Below are 22,151 nucleotides of genomic sequence, written 5' to 3'. Positions count from 1 at the left end.
GAGATTCAAAGCATTCCAAACCAAATCCCAGCAGATGTTTTGTAGAAATTGATGAGCTATTTCTAAAAAGTACATGAATAAGCCAAGGCCTTAAAATAGCCAAAACAATTTTGCAGAAGAATAAAATTTAAAAGACATACTTCCTGATTTCAAGATTTGTTATAAAGCTACATGATCAACACATTGTGGTATTGGCATAGGAATGGACTTATGGATCAATGGAAAAAAATAAAGTCCAGAAACACACTAACACGCATATGGTTAATTTTAGACAGAGGTGCCAAGGTAATTAAGTGGGAAAAAATATAATCTTTTCAATGAATGTTTCTCGACAGAATAATTGGTCATCCATATGCAAAAAAAAAAAAAAAAGAAAAAAGAGCTTTGACTACTCTTACCCTTCACTATGTGCAAAAATTAACTCAAAATGGACCATAGACATAAATGTAAAACTAGCCAGTTTGGGAACTACTAGTTTAAAAGAGAAAGTATTTATTTATTTCTCTATGTATTCCACAGTCTATTTTCATAACAGAAAGAAAAGCTTCTCCTGTGGAACTAATATTTTCTTTTACAAACAATGTAAATATTTGCTTCATTATATTTTCCATCACTGAAAATAAGCAATAAAAATTACTACATAAATTAAATTTTAGAAAATTAACTTCTATCACTCGCAATTTTGATTTTTCATTTGTATTTTAGCAAGTTAAATTATGCATATCTATTATAAGCTGATATATTCTATTTTTTTTGTAATTATTGTGTTTCTACTGGGTACTGAGCTAAACATAAAGAAAAAAAACCTACTTAAGAAAACTCTTTAGCAAGAAAAATTTTCAGTTATATAAATATGCATCATTTGTTAAGTATAAATACTCATAATGAATGATAATCTTATTTTAAAGCCTAAAAACTTTGGCATCAGACATTTGATGATCTGCCAAAATGATGGGAATACAGGATTAGGAGCTATTCACAGGACTATTTGTGAATCAGAAATTTTTGGAAAACAGTGTTCCTTTTCTGATCATTTGTATCCCACATTAGAAAATAACAGCTTGGAACACCCGGGTGGCTCAGTCATTAAGCATCTGACTATTGATTTCATCGGGTCTGATCTCAGTGGACCTCAGTGTCCTGAGATCCAGCCCCAGGGTCCGGTTCCTCACTCAGCGTGGAGTCTGCTTGAGATTCTTTCTCCTCTCTGTATGCCCCTCCCAGCCACTCGCAAACACTTTCTCTCTCCTCTCTCTAAAATAAGTAAATAAATCTTAAAAAAAAAAAAAAAAAACGGCAGTTCAATCCATAGTCTCCATTCATATATATTCTCTTTTTTTTTCATATATAAATTTTCATCTGAGATCTCTGATTTACCAACTTCCTTCTCCCCAAGATACTTTCTAGGGATAGGAAAAATCATTTCAAGAAGGAAAGTAGACATTATCAATGCTGACAGGGTGAAAGTAATGTTGCATTAGAAACAGGCTGAGGGGTCTGGGGGGAGCAGAGAGGCAGTAATCTCGTTTTGCATGGTAGAAATTCAAGTTAATAAAGAAGCAGGCAGGAAACTGGAGAATCTTTTTCAGAAGAAACTGAACAGCAATAGAGAAGACACCAGTAAACACTGATATTTGGGAAATCCTCTGAATGTGTTAGGCTATAAGCTAAGTTTCTAAAACAAAGGCAGAAATTTATATCTCTCTTATGCCACAATCCAGAAGTAGAGACATATTCAGGTTGGTCAGCTGCTCTGCCCAATGAGGTCGTCTGAGGGTAAAGTCCCTTCCCTCTTTGTCACTCTAACATCCCCTGGGTCATTTGTCCTCATGCGCATGGTGGGGCTGGCTCACCAACACCCTGTCCGCATTTCAGAGTGAAAGAGGAAGTGGAAGGTAAGCAGCTTCCTTTTTAAGAAAGTGATTAGGAAGTTGCACCCATTAGGAGGTTGCTCCAAGGGAGCTGATATTTAAAGGGGTGAGGGTAGTTCTATTACTTAAAGGAGGTAAGTCCTGAAAATGTATATGGGGAAACAATTAGCTGCCTCTGCTATAGCTCCCAAAAAGAAAGAATAGCTTACTGATTAGTCTCCCCAAATACATAGAATTTAAATTAGCTTATGTGGGTCTTATTCTTAAGAATGAACATATAAGGGGTGCCTGGGGTGCTCAGTCAGTTAACGTCTGCCTTGGGCTCAGGTCATGATCCCAGAGTCCTGGGATGGGGCCCCTCATCGGGCTTCCTGCTCAGCAGGGGGCCTGCTTCTCCCTCTCCCTCTGCCGCTCTCCCTGCTTGTGCTCTCTCTCTCTCTCTGTGTCAAATAAAGAAATAAAACCTTAAAAAAAAAAAAGCAGAGACTAGAACTTCCAAAGAAACTATTATTAATATTCTATATGTGAGTAGTCATTATATCCATAAAGAACAGAACACTTTTTTAAAGTGCTGTGAACATTTTATAAAATTGATAAAACAATTAAAATACAAAGGCAAGGAAATATTCCCAAAGAACATGGGGGAGGGGCAAAACAAAGTTGATGGTATAGGAAACAGAAAGAAAATATAAGAAAGTTATAGGATTGACAAAAGAGGTCCAACATGTGACCAGTAGGATATCCATAAAGAAAAAGAAAAAATAGAGAAGAGAAAATTACTGAAAAAAACATACCAAGAAAATTTCTCAGAAAAAAAAAAAAAAAAGAATGAGTTTCCTTATGGAAGAAAAGGGAGAAAGAAAAAAAAAAAATCCTGTAGACTCTGTAATAAAAATGGCTTTTGACTTTTCAATTGCAATATTGGAAACTTGTACAAAGAAGTTACTCTTTTAAAAAGTTCTGAAAGAAAGTTATGTTTAGCCCAGTTTTCTACACTCAATGAAATTATCAACCAAGTATTCAAATAAAGAGTTTCACATATGCAGAAGCTCAGTGTTTTACTTACTTTCTTATTTACTTTCACAGCATCAACTGTGAGTACCTAGTATCATTTCCTAGGCAGCTCATTAAGGACGTTCTCCAGTAAATAGAGGAAATAAACCAAGGAAGCGGAGAACGTGAATCCAGCAAAAGCAGAGCAGGAAGGTGAGTGTACAGATGTGAGAGTGCCCACTCACACTGAAGCGTGTAGCAGACACTGCCAAATTCCTGTTGATAGCACTAGGGCTCTCCTGCACACTCTGGACAGCTCCGAGACATCAGTATCTGCTTTGTCTGATACTTTTTCAAGAACTGCTGAAGGTTATTCTGACAACAGGACAGCAGGTCAAAACTATCAGGTAATTGGGGTGCCTGGGTGGCTCAGTTGGTTAAGCGTCTGCCTTCGGCTCAGCCATGATCCCAGGGTCCTGGGATCGAGCCCCACATCGGGCTCCCTGCTCGGCAATGGGCCTTCTTCTCCCTCTCCCTCTGCCCCTTCCGCTGCTAGTGCTCTCCTGCTCTCTCGTTCTGTCAAATAAATAAGTAAAATCTTAAAAAAAAAAAATCAGGTAACTAACACTTCCCAGTAGCAGACCTTAATATCCTCAATATCTGTAGAAGTTACTGTATCAATACCCTAGCTACCTTGCCCTGTGAGAGGTATAAAACTTCATGGTTTCCCCACGGGTTCAGGTCACCCACGGAGGTCGGGGGCTTGACAATGCACCTCTTATTGGCTGCCTTGCCCTCTCTGTCTCACTGCTCCACTCGATTTCTCAAATATTCATAAAAACACTTTGAGCACATATAGAACAATTCATCAAGTATTCCGAGTAGATAACGCACTTAAAATATCAATTATCTAATTACCTGACACTCAATGAACTCAAGAATGAGTTTTTGCATGGAGAAAGCAATATGATACAATACAAAATATAGATTAGGTTTCCATTCTATTCTTCCCCCGCCCCGAAAAAATATTTATTCTAATGTAAATGAAGAGTGGAATACTTTGTTTAAGATATAAAACTAATTCAAATAGCACTTAATAAAGAAAAGAAGTGGCGTTTAAAAATTATTATTTAATGATTGAAGACTTCTGAGTGAGGCTTCGTGGCAACAGGAAGGAGACGAGGAGGGTGTCGTCACTCTCACCAGTGGGAGAAGGTGAGTGAAAATCAGTGAGAGCAAGTCAATGAAACAGTTACCCGTATCTAACCCTAAGGAACTGGTTAACATCCTCTTTTCCGGGCCATGCAGACCTTGGAAGTACATAGAAAGCGCCACTGCAGGAAGCTGGATACATAAAATGGGCATCTGTGGGTGGTGTACCCATGCAGGTGATTCACCAGCATCTTGGGGATGGTGGTAGGGGTAAAAAAATTTCAAGAAGAGACGTGTTGCTGAGGAAGAAGTACATGAAGCTTTGGAGGTGAGGGTCCAAGAGGATGGCCAGGATGGTAAGCAGATTCCCCACGCACCCAACCAGATACAGGCTGGAGGACAGACCAAAGAGCCCTTGCTATTGCAAGGGCTGCTCAGGGAGGCCAAGGAGGATGAATGCAAAGATTCAGGTCTGTTTGTCCATGTCCAGGCAGTTCTAGAGCCAGAAGCAAGGGCGTCAACTGTGAGTGGACTCCTGGAGAAGAAACGGATTCTCGAAAAAATTAAAAAAAAAAAATCAAACAATTAAAAGAGCCTAAAACTCAAAAAAAAAAGAAAAGAAATAGATTCTGGCATTAATGTCCTGCCCCACCCCCCTACATTGTGCATCTCACTAACCCCCTGAACCTCAGTTCCCTCATCAGTTTCAGGGGACTAATCATTCTAACCTCTTAGGATCATTACAAGGATTAAGTGAGAAAAATCTGTCTTGAGGGGCTGAAATCCATGCCTGACATCCAATATGGGCAACTACTTTTGTTAGTGGGAATTTCTAGTGATGCTATCAAAATAAAGAGTGATATGTAAAATAAAAATAAAAATAAAATAAAATAAAATGGACATCTGTTTGGGTTTCCTTTGCTTACAATTATAAAGCTCCTGCTAATGTGAGACTGTGGAGGTAATTGAGTTTTGTTTTCATTTTGGTTTTTTTGTGATACCTCTGCCCACCTCCTGATAAGGCAAAGGCAATTATTTTTCTGTATGTTCTAAAATTTATTTTTAATGTTTGGTATAAAATTATTCAGGCTCTTACCCTTCCTCTTCCTCCAAGCATCAGTGAGCATCAGATTGAACAAATTCCTCTCTTATAAATTCTTCTGATAAGGCTTTTCTGTGCCTTTTAGTCTCACCTACAACCTTAACAGTCTTCTCTACTTTCATGGATCAGATTTTCAGTAAATAAAGTGGGAAATGATATTTAAAATGCACACGAATTTAAACGACAAGTAGCAGATTTTCTCCTCCTGAGAAAATGTCTGAGGCACCCCAGGGGTTCACGGCACATCCTCATGCCCTGAACCGGCAGGGAAAACTCAATATTCACCATAATGGATTTTTAACTTATTTGTAAATTTTAATCAAGTTGTTTTTCAGGCAGGTTTAGTAAATATTTGATTGGTGAGACTGCACATAACAAAAGACCTCTATAAGCCCAGAGTCCAATGGTAGGTGGAAAGTTAAATGACTCTCTAAGAAAATGGAAAGAATTCTGTTGGAGCCAATTAATAGCAAAGAATGCAGAGGTCTGATGAAGGGGGAGGCTGAGTAGAGAGAGAGAGAGAGAGTGAGAGAGAGACCAGAACAGATGTCCGAAGAGAGCCACGGAGAAAAGGAAACTGCGGAAGAGACCAGCTGTGCTGTGGCCAACATCCCTAACTGGAGGCTGATGCAGGCACTGCCACAGCGCCCTCCCTGACGGTGACCCCGTCCTCAGGAGCCCATTCAGTGGGCCCACAATGCCGGCCGTCAACGCTGTTGGAGCAAGTCTTCAGCGATGAGAGGAGGGAACTGGTGGATAAATGCCCCAGGTGCTCACCTGGAAAGACTACTCAGAATCGTGTCCCACATGCTCTCAGAGCACAGTCGGCATAACTGAGCACCTGTTAGCAACCCCAGTAACCACCCCATTCAAGCTCCTTCCTTCAGCCGTCCTCCCTTTCTCATCTGATCATCTCACTACCCACTTGCTGCTTTCTGGGCCACTCTCCAAGGAAACTAGTAACCCACAAATCCTTGTCTAAGGGGAAACCCGAAATAAAGATCTACCGATTTCCTAGAAGCAGGTGCAGGCAAATGGCTTTAAGGACCATCAATAGTTACCTTCCATGTTAGGTCGGTTTCTCTAACAGTTCCAGCCCCTCTGTTACATCGAAAGTCCACTGAAAACCTATGAGGCCCCAGTGCCTCTGCAGAGTATATTTGGTGAAATAAGAACAAAAGAGGCTGGCGTTCCCCCATAGAGGCATGAACAAAGAGAGAAGAGACGAGCAAAGGGGCTGGGACATGAATGAGAGATTTCAGAGGATGCAGGTCTTGGAGGGGGTGGTGAGTAGAAGGAACAACAGTGTCCAGGATACACCAAGATACACGGGTGATTGATGGAGGTTTCTCCTCATGTGGGGGATACTTGCTCAGGCCATTTCACTTTTCAGATGGAGGACATGGGAACACACAGGTGGCCGCCATGTGGGCCTCATTCATCAGTCTATCAGAGTTTGTTTTCTCAAAATGGAAGAAGGAAGAAGGAGGTCCAGACACAAACACTAATCCCTTTCCTGTCAAGCAGAAGTCCAGAGGTAGCATTAGTGAGGCAGAGGGCCAGTGCACGGGGGTTGGGTAAAGGGCAGGACTCCCTTCAAATGGGGAGAATGGACCAGGATTTGGGGGTGTGTTGACATTTAGTCTAACTACTGAGGACCTGAGGGATTTGCACAAGTGGACATGTGCAGTGAGGCAATCCAGGGAAATGCTTTGCTGTGAGCCCACGTCCATGTCCAAGGCCCTTACAGTAAAGGAAATGTACTAACTTTGTGTAATGGGTATGTTTAGGTACCTCATTAAGGACAGACCACAAAGACAAAATCGTTTTTGATACATACATTTTTACTTGAAAAAAAAAATGTACACTTTGTGTCCAGAAAAGCAAAACCATCAGCGACAAGATAATCAATAATTCTACAGTCACAAAGCACTAAATGTGAACAAATTATCCTTTCTAGACATTTATTACCATGAATGATGGTGCAAAGGGGACAGCAGAGTTGGTAAGCTGAAGTGATCTGTATTGTATTGAAAGCGGCACATTTTTCTCCCTCTTTTGGGAGAAATTACAGTGATGACTCCATAGTATATTTCTTTGCCTTGTCTCTCTGTAGTTCCAGTTGTTCAATCTCCAAAGACAATTTATACAGCTCCATGGCCATTTTCACATCTGCTGGGTTGGGGAGACACTGCATGACCTTTCTGCCTTTGTGGACATGTTCACAGCCTTCAGGGACCACCTGAAAGAGATGTAGATGCTGGGTGTGGTTGAGTGGCTTCTCTCCAAATCAAGAAGGACAGGGTTGGAGGGGGAGGAGGACCTCCTGACAATGACAGGACTACAGCTCAAAGCCAAGACCAAGCACAGGACTGCCTGGTGAGCAGGAAAACCAGAAAACACCTTGGGTCCCACCGTAGTCCTTCCCAAAGGGATAAGGACCTGTTCTGAGACAGCTTCACAGAGGGCTTCTGTGAGGAGAGAGGCTGTTTCTGAGACCATCCAGAAATGGAACATAGTATATTATATAGTCTAGAAAAAGTCCCAGGTATCTGAGTCCCTCTTTTCCCTAAGGGGCTCGATTATTCCTTGTTCTCCAGTGAGAGAGGAGAGCTTGTCACTCCTACCTGACCACAGTACTTCAAGAAAGAAGAGAATTCCTTTGAAGGACTCAGAAATGACTCCTGACAAGTCAGATCGCACCACTGCAAGCTGGGACAGTGCTTGGGGGAGGTCCATTTTTAGGGTTGGCTAGCACAGGAGCTTTTCTTGAATCATGCCACTTACCCACTCGCACTTGGGCACCCCAGGGTACCAGGTTCTGTTCTCTAAGCAAGTGATATTTTGGGGACCATCCAATTTATAGCCAGAGTCACACTGGATGGTAACATTTGCAGTTTGAAGATATTGATCCTCATCCATGGACAGCTTTGCATGGGCTATTTCTGGTTTTGGACACAGAGCTACAATGGAAACACAGTTTTAAGCAATATGGAAATCTAAGGAAAAAGACATGACAACAGGCTAGGATTATAAGAATTAACTATCATAGGTGCTGCTAATTGTTTTATCTTTTGTTTTGTTTTTGTAACAGTAATATTTGTTAGCATTTTGGTCGAGCATTGGCCACAATTATATATCAGACTCAGGCTAAGCATTTTATGTGATTCAGCTGTGTGAGGTAATGACTGTTAGTTATCACTCCCATTTTTCTAGGAGAAATTTGAGATACAGACAGGTTAAGAAACTTGTCCTAGGTCTTCATACTTTTGAAGAACATGATAGGATATAAAAAAGGCATGTGATCCCAGGTTCTTCGCTTTCAAAGCAAGTCTCCCTCATCTCTTGATCCCAGCAAGACACTAGCTGTGAAATGTTCCCTCCTGCCGACTGGCTCCTGTATGTAATAGAGACTATGGTGGCAAATAATCCCCGGAGTTGCTGATGGCAAAATGCTATTAACCTGTGTGCCTGTAAAAGTCAGACCTGACCTTGACTTGTCCTGTCCCCACAAAACAGGAGCCCCCCCTTCCCCGGCCTGTAGCATGGGTAAGTGGTGCCTTGCACGAGGCTGTGATGGAAGTATCTGCCACTTTGTGAGGTTTGGAATTAGCCCTTAAGAGCCCACATTCATGCTAAAGCAAGCTTGCATGAAAATTTTGCTACAGGCCGTAAATGAAATGGCCACTTGCAGAATTTTTCTGGAAATATACAGGAAAGTGGGCATAGGGGTTGAATTTTATGACTGGGAGAAAGAAGAAGGGAGGTGGATGTTTATGTATTCCCCTTGTGCTGTTTGCATCCTGAACATAGTCATGATTTCAAATAAATCAAATCAAATCAAATGCTTCCGTGCTTTTGTGACATTTCCACCCACCTGACTGAAAAGGGAGTTGGAGTTACCTTTACACTGAGGGACTGCAGGTGTCCAACGTGAAGAACTGCAAGTGAGTTTGGCCTCTCCAACCAGAGTGTATCCTTTGTCACATTTATATATCACTTCATTTTGTATGAATACACGGAATCCTTTAACTTCTTCATAATGTCCGTGGGCAACATCAGGAGGAAAATCACAATCTTGATGGTGAGAGATAAAAGTGAGAGAGCATGAGCTTGTAGAATGTAAAAAAATAACTCATCCCTGAATCTGTGTGTTTTGTAGGAGGCTCCATTCTGTCCTGTCATCTTCTCTGCTCAGAGGATCACTTAGCCAAACCCAAGACCTGCACTGCCCTCCTGTAAGCCTCATGCTGAGGAACCATCATGGCCCCATCATTAGACCACTTGGTGGTCATCTCTAATATCTTCAAAAGGATAAGGGGAATGGATAAAATTAATACTTTGTTCAACCCCCACATTGAGTTCTTGGCCTATGGGGTAAAACCTGTCATATCCAAGAAGTCGAGTAGAAGCCATTGATTCTGCCTCTCCCCATCCCCCTTGAAGCAAAGACAGCATATGAAAAACTACATCATATACCAAAGTGGCAGGGGAAATGGTGGCATTGTGCCACTCTTACAGAACTACAGCTGCCTCTCCATTATACTGCCATTTACTTCCCCAGTCTGTCTACAAGAGAAGTTAGGATTCTGGGGAATGACAGTCGACTATGGAAAATTCAACATTTTAGTTCTCATTTCAGATGTGGTGTCTTTGCTAGAGTAGATTTTTGTATCTTCAGGTAAGTGGGGGCCACTGGTTTAGCAGATGCCTTCTTCTCATCCCTATCACAAAAGAGGGTCAGAAAGTTTGCATACACAGAAGGATAAAATCACACATTTGTAGTTTTAGCCCTGGGGTATGATAACTCACTTGCCCCTGTCATAATAGAGTCTGATGATACAATGATTATCTGGACACCCACACTGATCCAGTATGTCAATGGCCTCATGTTAATTCTACTGAATGAGCAAGAAGAAACTAGCATGTTGATATAGATAGATAGATGATAGATAGATAATCCATCTGGGTTTCTGGCGTAGATCTCCTAAACCCTTGTAAATTCCTAAGTGCCTAGAACACTAAGAACATCTTTTGTTCTACTGAGGCAATTCTCAGTGGCTCCTGGATTAGAGTTGGTCACCAGAAAGATCGAGTCATGATGCAAAACTTAGAAGCTTAGAAATTTTCAGGCCTGCTCTCCTCTTCAAAGAGAGGAGAGAAGTAGGAAACAGTGTTAGTAATTGAGCATGCCTATAATGAGCGAGCCTTCATAAAATCTCAGTAGTATATTGTTCAGGGAGTTGCCAGGTGGGTGAACACATCCACGTACTGGAGGATGATGTACCCCAAATCCACAGGTACAGAGGCTCCTGTGCTTGGGACCCTCCCAGACTTCACCTTATGTATCTCTTCATTTGTGTCCTTCATCATATCCTTTAATAAACTGGTAAATATAAGTTAGTGTCCCTGAGTTCTGTGAGCCCTTCTAGCAAATTAATGGAACTCCACAAGGAGATCATGGGAACCTCCAATTTGTAGCCAAGTTGAACAGACTTTGGCAGCAGCCCGAGGACCTACTACCACAATTGGCATCTAATGTGGGGGGCAGCTTCATGAGACTGAGCCTTTACCCTGTGGAATCTGCCACTCTCTTCAGGTAGATAGTGCTGGAACTGTGGCAAATTATAGGACACCCAGCTGGTGTTGCAGAGAATTCTTTGTTGGAAGAAGAAGAAAACAAAAAACAAAAACGCATACACTTGGTCACCTGAAATGTTGTGAGTGTTCCGTGTGAGCAGTAAAAGAGACATACAAGAGAAACACAGGAAGTGAAGGGGAAGACTGGGTTTTTCCAACTCCCATACTGATGCTCCAGATATAGAATGTAAAGATTCAAGGGTTTGCCATATCAATACAATCTTCAGAGGTCCAGGGTTCAGGGCTTGTTAGGCTATCCCATCTAAACTAATGGGATATGCACAACACACCACAAAAAATGGTGCATAACACCAAGTAGAACTTTCTAGACTCTAGAGGCAGTACATTCCATACTTGGGAATACTATTCCAGCCCATATGCTAGATGACATAAGAGATAGCTGGGTTTGAGTGGGGCCCATGTTGGGAAAAGCCTCGGCAGCAAGTCCAGTTGCAGTGAAATTGTCCTGTTGCTTGAAACTTAGGACGCAGCAGAGCTTAGTATATTGAAGGTGGCTATAGTCAGAAAGCGTGCAAATATCAATGGGACTATCACAGCATATACCCTTGAGATCCTGAAGCAAGGTCAGGCACTGCTGCAGAGAATTATGTGCTGTTTGAGATATAACTCTTGACATGTTGTTTGGTCCTGATAGAAACTGTACCTGATATTGGGTCATGAAGTGAGCATGTGCCAAAAATCATGATCTTGGTCTATCAGAACCAAGTTATACGGCCAGGCAGGCAACAAACAATTCATTATAAAATGGAAGTTGTCATCTGGGATTGAACATGCACAAGCAGCCTGCACAAATAGGGAGCCTAAATCCTACTTGTGCCCATCCACTGTTGCACAAGTGTCTCTTTAGCTCATGCTTACGGCTATGTGGAGTATCCATTATAACCAACTGACAGAACAGAGGGAAGCCAAGCCTCATTCACAGATGTGTATTTTGTGTACGTGTGTGCAAGCTAAAATGGACGGAAGCTGCATTAGAGCCTGATCAGGGAAAGAGAGTAGTAAGGAAAAATCTTAGGTAATTTTGCCATTCACTTTTTTGGAAAAAGAAATGGGCTAAGGATAGATTAAATTAGCCTGGAATGGCCCAGAATGAATGGCTTATTTGTCAGCATCCTTAAGGACAAAGATTGGAAGATTGGGCCCAAGGAGATCTGCAGTAGGTAGAAGCAGGTGACTGGACGTATGGGAATGACAGGAAGTGCAAAGTTTTTATTTTGTGTGTTAACACCAGCAGAGCATCCCCAGTAGAGTAGGCATTAAAAAATCAAATAGAAAACAATGTCTCAGCCAGTTGAAGTCAGCCATCTTCTGTCATTGGCCCGACTAGTGCTGTCACAAGAGGAAGAGGAGGAAAGTGGTGGTATGGATGAAGAACAAGCATGGTGGGCACAACAACATGGACTCCCACTTACCGAGGCTGTCACTGAATCTTCAAACTGCCAGCCACAATGCTAAGTCCCTAATATGATACCATCCCTTGAGATAACCACAAAGCCACTTGGTAGCCAGTTGACTATATTACATCCCTTCTACCTGGAAGGGACAAATAGGTATTTTGACAGAAATACACAAGTATTCCAGGTATGGGTTTGCCTTTTCTGCTTGTGGGACTTCAGTCAGCACTGTTATCTGAAGACTATAGGGTGTTTAAATAATTGGCATAGAATTACACTATGCGCAACTAGAAAACCCACTCATAGCAAAAGAGGTGTAGTACTAAGACCGTGGCCATGGAATGTACCACTCACATTACAGACTGCATCATCCAGAACCCGTAGGCCTGTTTGGACATTGGAATGGCCTGTTAAAGGCACAGCTGAAGTGCCAGTTGAGAGGCAATATTTTACAGTGATAACACTTCACAATATTACTTTACAATATCTTCTGGAACACAGGACTCTGAACCACGTTAGGGCTCCTTTGGGCTCCTTCTTACACACAAGGCAAGAAGAAGCATCACTATCCAGGGGTAATTGTTCTTGATCATCACTAGATAGGACGATGGAAAAACAATGGGAGAAGTAGGATTGTATTTAGCACTTAAGTGCTCTTGGTGAGGGAGAGGTAGGCATTTCACACTGGGGGATAGTCTGAAGGAAAACTTAGAGACAGCAGAAGGAAGGGAGGAAGTTTGAGGAAGAAAGGAAGCAAGTTTAGAAAGATGGGTTCAAATAGATTTGGGTGGGTCTTGAAATGCAGATAAAGGCATATGGACAGAAAGAAGAGAAGAAAAGACAATAAATACCAAGAAACAGAAGACAATAATTGATAAGTTCAGCTGATCTATTAGATGTGGCCTATTTTTACTGATTTCAGAAAAGAAAAGAAAAGCAGGAAGGTCAAGAGAATGGGAATAAACAATGAGGAAGGAAAAGAAAGTTGGACTGCGGGGGTAGACAATGCTTTTTAACAAATTTATCCACTCCAAAAATCATGAAGGGTATACAAATTCTTCCTAATTTGAAACCTTCCCTTAATAATCTCCATCACTTTGATATGAAGAAACATCAAACAAACTGAGGGTTGCTGGAGGGGAGGGGTGTGGGGGGATGGGGTAACTGGGTGATGGGCACTAAAAGGGCACTTGATATAATGAGCACTGGGTATCATATGCAACTAATGAATCACTAAATTCTACCCCAGAACTAATAATACAGTATATGTTAACTAACCTGAATGTAAATTTAAAAAAAGAAAAGAAAAAAAGAAAAAAGAACATAAAATTCCATAAGCTCTTACTCTCATCACATGTTGGTGTTTTGGGATTCCACGTGCCATCTTCTTGGCACCTAGCTTCAAACTGATATTTCTTATAACACATATAAAAAACTGTGTCTCTGTAGAAATAAACACAGCTATTCACAGATCTAGTGCTTTTTGAAATGATTTCACCATTCTCCAGGTCTGGTATTGGGCAACACATCTCTGAAAAATAGAGAGTGAGGTGAATGGTTAGTAAAATCACTGCAATGAGGCGCCTATGGATAATAAATTCATTTCTGCTTTCGAAGATTTCACCACTGAAGAGAGACTGGGGAAACAGAAAAAGGACATTCTGGGTCTGCTCTCCCTGTCCCTGATTGCTAAAGTACTCCAACCTAGTCATTTCCCTTCAACTAAATGATTTCATTAGGAGCCTCCAAAATGAGACACTGGATGAAACCTGCCTGAAAATGTAAATTTTCAGAAGCATTCAAAAGCAATGACAAATAACATCCATTGCTTATGATTTCATTAGGGTTACATCATTATTAACCTCTCTAATACCTTACACTTCCTTAGTCACAAAAGGAAAAATGTCCTCAAAAGTTTATATCCATCTGACAGCTAACGCACAGAAATAAATTTAAATTACTGCATATGGCCAGGATCTTTTTTGATGCCACATTTAAGAGAAATAGCTACTCAAATTCTTTCATTTTTAATGCAGTAAGAGCTGATAAAAAGATATTTTTTATTCATTAGTAGAAATACTTTCAGGTAGAACTTGATATTGCTTGATATAAGAGAAAATATCAGAGCAGATTAAAATGCCCTATTCTTCACATCAGGAGCTTGACTAGCACTACAATGGTTTTTTAGGCATACCTAAACACTCTCACTACTCACTTATTTATGAATTACAATAAAAATACCCAACATTCATGTTTCTAAATTATAATATTAATATTTATGTAATACTATAGAAAGCACTTAAATCATACTATTTAAGTCATAGTCCAAATCCACACTGTATTAGATTTTCTGATAACTAGGATAAATATCATTTCACTTCTGTTTTTTAAATGTTAAATATATCTTTATTAAATAATTAAATCAATACAACTATAGTGGGTAACAAAAATATAATTTTAAAGTAGGTTTTTAAATTCCTGGGGCACCTGAGTGGCTCAGTCGTTAAGCGTCTGCCTTCGGCTCAGGTCATGATCCCTGGGTCCTGGGATCGAGCCCCGCATCGGGCTCCCTGCTCTACGGGAAGCCTGCTTCTCCCTCTCCCATTCCCCCTGCTTGTGTTCCCTCTCTCGCTGTGTCTCTCCCTGTCAAATAAATAAATAAAATCTTAAAAAAAAAAAAAAAATTCCCAACAAACAAAAGTCTAGGGCCAAATGGCTTCACTATTCACAGGTGAATTCTACCAAACATTTAAGAGGAGTTAATACCTATTCCTCTCAAATTGTTCCAAAAGTAGGAGAGGAAGGAAAACTTCCAAATTCATTCTACAAGGTCAGTACTAGCTTGATACCAAAACCAGACAAAAACCCACACAAAAGAAAACTGTAGGCAATATTCCTGATGAACAAAGATGCAAAAATCCTCAGCCAAATATTAGCTAATCGAATGCAACAATACATTAAAAGGACCATTCAGTCAAGTGGGATACTTACCAGGGATGGAAGTACGGTTCAATATTTGCAAATCAGTAATGTAATACATCAAATTAACAAAAGGAAAAAATTTTAAAAACATATGATCATTTCAAAAGATGCAGAAAAAGCATTTGACAAAATATGACATCCGTTCATGACAAAATGTCTCAACAAAGTGGGTGTAGAGGAACCATAACTTAACATGATAAAGGCCACATACGAAAAACCCATAGCTAACATCTTAGTCAATTGTGAAAAACTGAAATCTTTTCCTCTAAGATCAGAACCAAAGATGCCCACTATTGCCACTTTTATTCAACACAGTACTCGAAGTCCTAGCTGTAGCAATCAGACAAGAAAAAGAAATAGAAGGGATTCAAACTGGTAAGGAAGAAGTAAAATTGTCACTATTTGCAGATGACATGATACTATATATATAAAACCCTAAAGACTCCACCAAAAAACTATTAGAACTAGTAAATTCAGAACCACTGCAGGATATAAAATTAATATATAATATTATATAGATTATATATAATATTAATTAATATATAGAAATCTATTGTGTATATATATACAATATAAACAATATACTTATATATTGTACAAGTAGCAGAAAGAGAAATTAAGAAAAGAACCCCATTTACAATTATACCAAGAAGAATAAAATATAAATTTAACCAAGGAAGTAAAGGACCTCCTCTCTGAAAACTATAAGATATTGATGAAAGAAATTGAAGATGACACAAAAAAAAGGAGAGATATACCATGCTCATAGATTGGAAGAATTAATATTATGAAATGTCTATACTACCCAAAACAATCTACACATTTAATGCAATCCCTATCAAAATGCCAATAGCATTTTTCACAGAATTAGAACAAATAATCATGTGGAACCACAAAGACCTCTAATAGCCAAAGCAATTCTTAGAAAGAACAAAGCTGGAAGTATCACAATCCCAGATTTTAAGACATACTACAAAGCTATAGTAATTAAAACAGTATGGTACTTGAACAGACGTTTTTCCAAAGAAGACATCCAAATGACCAACAGACACATGAAAAAGTGCTCAACATCGCTTGGCATCAGGGAGATTCAAATCAAAACCTCAATGAGATATCACCTCGCACCAGTCAGAATGGCTAAAATTAACAAGTCAGGAAACGACAGACGTTGGCGGGGGTGTGGAGAAAGGGGAACCCTCCTACACTGTTGGTGGGAATGCAAGCTGGTGCAGCCACTCTGGAAAACAGTATGGAGGTTCCTCAAAAAGTTGAAAATAGAGCTACCCTACGACCCAGCAATTGTACTACTGGGTATTTCACCCAAAGATACAAATGTAGGAATCTGAAGGGGTACGTGCACCCCGATGTTTATAGCAGCAATGTCCATAATAGCCAAACTGTGGAAAGAGCCAAGATATCCATCGACAGATGAATGGATAAAGAAGATGTGGTAGATATATACAATGGAATATTATGCAGCCATCAAAAAGAATGAGATCTTGCCATTTGCAATGACATGGATGGAACTGGAGGGTGTTATGCTGAGCGAAATAAGTCAATCAGAGAAAGACATGTATCATATGATCTCACTGATATGAGGAATTCTTAATCTCAGGAAACAAACTGAAGGTTGCTGGAGTGGTGGGGGTTGGGAGGGATGGGGTGGCTGGGTGATAGACACTGGGGAGGGTATGTGCTGTGGTGAGTGCTGTGAATTGTGCAAGACTGTTGAATCACAGATCTGTATCTCTGAAACAAATAATACAATATATGTTAAAAAAAAAAAGAAGAAAAAGATAGCAGGAGGGGAAGAATGAAGGGGGGAAATCGGAGGGGGAGACGAACCATGAGAGACGTTGGACTCTGAAAAACAAACTGAGGGTTCTAGAGGGGAGGGGGGTGGGAGGATGGGTTAGCCTGGTGATGGGTATTAAGGAGGGCACGTTCTGCATGGAGCACTGGGTGTTATATGCAAACAATGAATCATGGAACACTACATCAAAAACTAATGATGTAATGTATGGTGATTAACATAACATAATAATAAAAATAACAGTATGGTACTAGCACAAAAATAGACTCATAGATCAATAGAACAGAATAGTGAGCCCCAAAATAAAGCCATGCTTATATAGTCAAGTAATCTATGACAAAGGAGGCAAGAACATACAATGGGGAAAACACAGTCTTTTCAATAAATGGTATTGAAAAAACTAGGCAGCTATGTGCAAAAGAATGAAACTGGACCACTTTCTTACACCATACACAAAAATAAACTCAAAATGGACTAAAAACCTAAATGTGAGACCTGAAGCCATAAAACTCCTAAAAGAAAACATAGGCAGTAATCTCTCGGACATTAGCATTTTTATGGATCTGTTTCCTCAGGCAAGGGAAGCAAAAGCAAAAATAAACTATTGGGATTACACCAAAATAAAACACTTTTGCACAGTGAAGAAAACCATCAACAAAACAAAAAGGCAACCTACTGAATGGGAGAAGATATCTGTAAACAATATATTCCATAAAGGGTGAATATCCAAAATATATAAAGAACTTATCAAAGTCAACACTGAAAAATCAAGTAATCTGATTAAAGAATGGGCAGAGTACCTGAAGAGACTCTTTTCTAAAGAAAACAGACCTGTACCTCTGAAACAAATAATACATTATATGTTTAAAAAAAAAAAAGATAGCAGGAAGGGAAAAATGAAGGGGGGTAAATCAGAGGGGGAGATGAACCATGAGAGACTGTGGACTCTGAGAAACAAACTAAGGGTTCTGGGGGGGGTGGGGGGATGGGTTAGTCTGGTGATGGGTATTAAAGAGGGCATGTTCTGCATGGAGCACTGGGTGTTATATGCAAACAGTGAATCATGGATCACTACATCAAAAACTAATGATGTATGGTGATTAACATAACATAATAAAAAAAGAAAGAAAAAAGAAAACATACAGGTGGCCAACAGACACATGAAAAGATGCTCAACATCACTCACCATCAGGGAAATGCAAATCAAAACCACAATGAGATATCACCTCACACCTGTCAAAATGGCTAATGTCAAAAAGAAGAGAAATAGCACGTGTTGACAAGGATGCAGTAGAAAGGGAATCCTTGTGCTCTACCAGTGGGAATGTAAATTGGTGCATCTAAGATATGTGATAACCCAAGTGTCCATAGATAGATGAATGGATAAAGAAGATGTGGTATATATATGTGTGTGTTTGTATATATATATATGTATAATGTATACATATGTATATATGTATATATACATATATATGTATATATACATATATATATATACACACACACATACATACACCCACATTTGAATATTAGTCAGAAAAAATAATGATCTTGCCATTTGTGACACATGGTGGGCCCAGAAGGCCCATGATGGCTAAGTCAGACAGAGAAAGACAAATACTATATGGTTTCACTTATATGTGGAATCTAAAAACCAAACCAAACCAAACAAATAAACAAACAGACTTTTAAATGCAGAGAACAAACTGGTGGTTACCAGAGGGGAGGAAACTGGAGGATGGATGAAATAGGTGAAGGGGATTAAGAGGTACAAACTTCAAGTTATAAAATAAATAAGTCACAGAGATTAAAAGTACAGCATAGGGAATATAGTCACAATAATGTAATAATATATGGTGGCAGATGGTGACTATACTTCTTGTGGTGGGCACTGAGTAATGCACAGAATTGTTGAATTATATTGTACACCTGAAACTAATATAACATTGTGTGTTGACTATACCTCAATAATAAGACAAAGAAGAAAAGGATGGAGAAAAATAGAAGTTGGTTTTTAGACATGTATAAATAAACATTTATATAGAAAGATTTAGTGTATTAATTACAAGTCACTATTTCGTATTCATTAAGGAGAATCCTCAAAGGCTTGTATTTACCAATACTTTGTTATTTAAGTGGTGATCATCATTGTTAAATATATTTTAATTTGGTAATTTTGTTAAAACTTTTCATTTTATTGCCCCCAAATGAGTCTAAATAACTGTAATTAAACTTGAAGTCCTAATGTGAAATGAATGATCTTCCAATTGGTAGATCTAAACTACCATTTTTCATTCCTTGTTCATTTTACACATTTTTCCAGTTCCAATGTGTAGAATAAAGTTCCCTATATCCTGGGCCTCTGTGTCTTCACCTCTAAAATGGCAAGATTCTGATGTGCACAAGGAAACATTTTCTCTCTCTGTTGTCAATTCCACTGAAGCCCATAAAACTGCATCTGCTTGTCTCTCAGCTCCTCACGTTCTCTCAAAGAGAAAAGACATCTTGAGATTGCAGAAAGTCTCCTTTTTATCCCTCTGAGGCCAGAGTACTGGGTCAGGGGTCAGGGTCTGTCTTCTAGGGGCAGGTCACAAGACCCAGCTCCTGCAGCCCGCAGTCCCTTGGCTCAAAGACATGAGACACAAGTCACTTTGCAGCTGGTTGAGTTCATGACTGTTTCACAGACTTTCCTTCTACTAAGCACCCCAAAGTCGACACTGGGGAGGAAAGGGCTGTGACAGAGGTCTGACTCTGGTAAATGTTGAGCCGTATTCTCCATGCTACTTTCACCAGTGATGAGGCTAATACTCAATCTGACTAAGGCTTCACTTCTGTGTCCCTTCTGTGTCCACGTCTCATTTGATTTTGAAATGGGATAAGGAAAGTTATAGTTATAGTCATAGTTTCTCAGCTCCTCCAAGATTTCCATGATTCCTTCTGACAACAATACTTAACTCCTCTGTTGAATTATTATAATCCTAAATTTATCTTGAAAGATAAAACTGCATTCATTTTAAGAAAAAAAAAAAAAAGCCTAGCACATGCTGGGCATCTAATCTACAAAAAGATTTAAAAAACAGAGACTCACCCTTACATCCTATGTGTGGGGTCCAAGTCAGATTTCTCTGACAAGTCACAGTGGTAGACCCATCCAAAGCAGGTTCATAACCAGTATAACACCTGTATCTCAACACAGTTCCAATATTATATATTCGCTCTTTTGTCGGCACGTGGTTGTTGTATCTTTCCCAGTAGGCATTTGGGATGCTTGGTAAGTCAGTACAACTATCTGCTCATAAAGGGAGAATAAGAGGAAAAGACACTGGTACTAGGGATGCAACAGTGATCATCAACAAGCCTGTCCTATCAGAGGATGCCATGCATCAGCCAGGAATGGTCTTGCCATGGCTGATGCATCAGCCACATCAGAAAACAAACTAGCACCAAGTTCTCAATATTATTATGAACATAATTTTTCATGATCCACATGAGTTTATAGTTTTAGAGTGTCAGAATCATAGTTAGTCTGTATAATATTTTTGTGGAAGTTGGAAAAAGGCATTCCTGCCCCTACAGGACACTTTACTATTTATCTTTCAAGTCAATTATCATAACGTAATGATTTTGTTAGAACAAAACAAGTTTCCTACTAACTGCAAGAAAATTGTTGAAATAAATACACTAATCCACAATGTCTACAATGTTAATGTCTCCCTTTAGGGTTGAAGTGTTCACGACCTGCACAACTGTATATGGCAACCTTTTGTGATTATATAAGACCTTGCCTAGTGTACTGTAATCTTTTTTTTTCCAACAACTAGAAAAAATAAAGACAATTATTGATCTAAATTTAAATTTTTACTGCAGTTCAAGTGGGTTTAGGCATACAAATATGCCCCCACCAACATTTCTGGGTAATTTAGATGCCAAACATTGAACTTCCTTCATGGTCCATACTTACTGAGCTCACAGATGGGAGGAGGAGGATCCCAGTCATTATTTTCTCCACAATGGATTAAACTGCTTCCTTTGAGAATAAAACCTTCCTCGCAGTCAAATACCATGGAGTTTTTGTAAGTATAGATGGTTCTAAATCCAGAGATTACGTTTCCATTTTTAACCTCTGGTTTTGGACAGATGATTTCTAAAGAATCACAAGAAAAGACAAGTGAGTTGTAAAAGAGAAATGGCAATGAGGATATTACTTGCTATTGCTAATCCAGTTTCAACTATGACACAAAAGTTCTGATACAGTGTACATCAAGCAGATGCAAGGAAAACATTTTAAAGTGAATATAATTTCAACTTTAAAAAGCCTCAGTAAGAGGAGGTCCCATCCTATCGGTTCTGTTATGATATAACTGTGAATAACTCCACCTTACTCAAGAAAAACCAGCCATCTATATAACTCAAGCAAAACCAGCCATCTATAACACATCCCTCAATGGCTCCATAATCCTCCCCTGACGGTGGCCTACTTTTCTGCATGATTTCGGTACGGGTCAGTGGCCAACGGTAATGATACGGTGGTCATGAGGAAGAGGCAGCCAGGCATCAGAGATCTGTGCTCTCACAAAGAACAAACTGCCCCCACCACCCCAACCCCACAGAGTCAGTCATCCTGCCCCCATGTCAGTCCTGCCACCTTGATGACTCATGGCTATGGCTGAAGCTACCTTTGCCACTTGGCTGGATGGTTGCAACAGGTGCCTATGGGTTGAGTTTTGTCCCACTTGCTTTGTTGTCCCTTCTGGAGCCAGACTTGTCTTTCTGAAATGCAACACTTTTACTTCCCTGGTTAAAGCCTTTCAGTGTTTCCCTTTCACCTTCGCTCCGAACTCCTCAGAGGGACACATGAGGCCCTTTGTAATCTGGCTCTGCTGACTTTCTGTCCTCAGTCTCTGCCATTTCCACCTCTTGCTGTCTGGACTCCTGGCATTTTGAATTGCTTGTGGGATCATGCTTTTTCATCCCCGGATTTGACTGTGTTCTGTGGTGAGTCAGAAAACTAAGTGATACGGTGTAGGCACTTAGTCACAAAGGAAGGTCCCTCAGATTAGCCAACTAACAATACACAGTAGATTTTCTGATTTTGGGGGGTTTTTTTGCTCGGTCCTGTAGGCGTTTGGGGTGAACATTGTAAGTGCTAACCAATATTTCCACTTGTCCTCCCTGAACAGACA

General features: G+C 39.9%; 1 protein-coding gene across 2 annotated transcripts in view; it reads right to left on the bottom strand.

Moving 5' to 3' along the window:
• Positions 1-6,941: 6,941 nt before the first annotated feature.
• Positions 6,942-22,151, bottom strand: part of C4BPA (complement component 4 binding protein alpha) — a 30,152-nt gene continuing 14,942 nt past the window's right edge. For both annotated transcript variants that reach the window (XM_035009542.1, XM_035009543.1), the window contains 6 exons: positions 20,930-21,112; positions 20,057-20,257; positions 13,519-13,704; positions 9,022-9,195; positions 7,906-8,081; positions 6,942-7,360 (listed from right to left, as the gene is read on the bottom strand). In XM_035009542.1, the coding sequence (XP_034865433.1) occupies positions 7,187-7,360; positions 7,906-8,081; positions 9,022-9,195; positions 13,519-13,704; positions 20,057-20,257; positions 20,930-21,112 (1,094 nt within the window). In that variant the 3' untranslated portion in view covers positions 6,942-7,186. The remainder of the gene's footprint in view (positions 7,361-7,905; positions 8,082-9,021; positions 9,196-13,518; positions 13,705-20,056; positions 20,258-20,929; positions 21,113-22,151) is intronic.

The sequence above is a fragment of the Mirounga leonina genome, unplaced genomic scaffold (genome assembly GCF_011800145.1).
Source record: "Mirounga leonina isolate KUSES-001 unplaced genomic scaffold, KU_Mleo_1.0 Mir_154, whole genome shotgun sequence".
Lineage (NCBI taxonomy): Eukaryota > Metazoa > Chordata > Mammalia > Carnivora > Phocidae > Mirounga > Mirounga leonina.
This window is presented reverse-complemented; position numbering and strand designations above follow the sequence as displayed.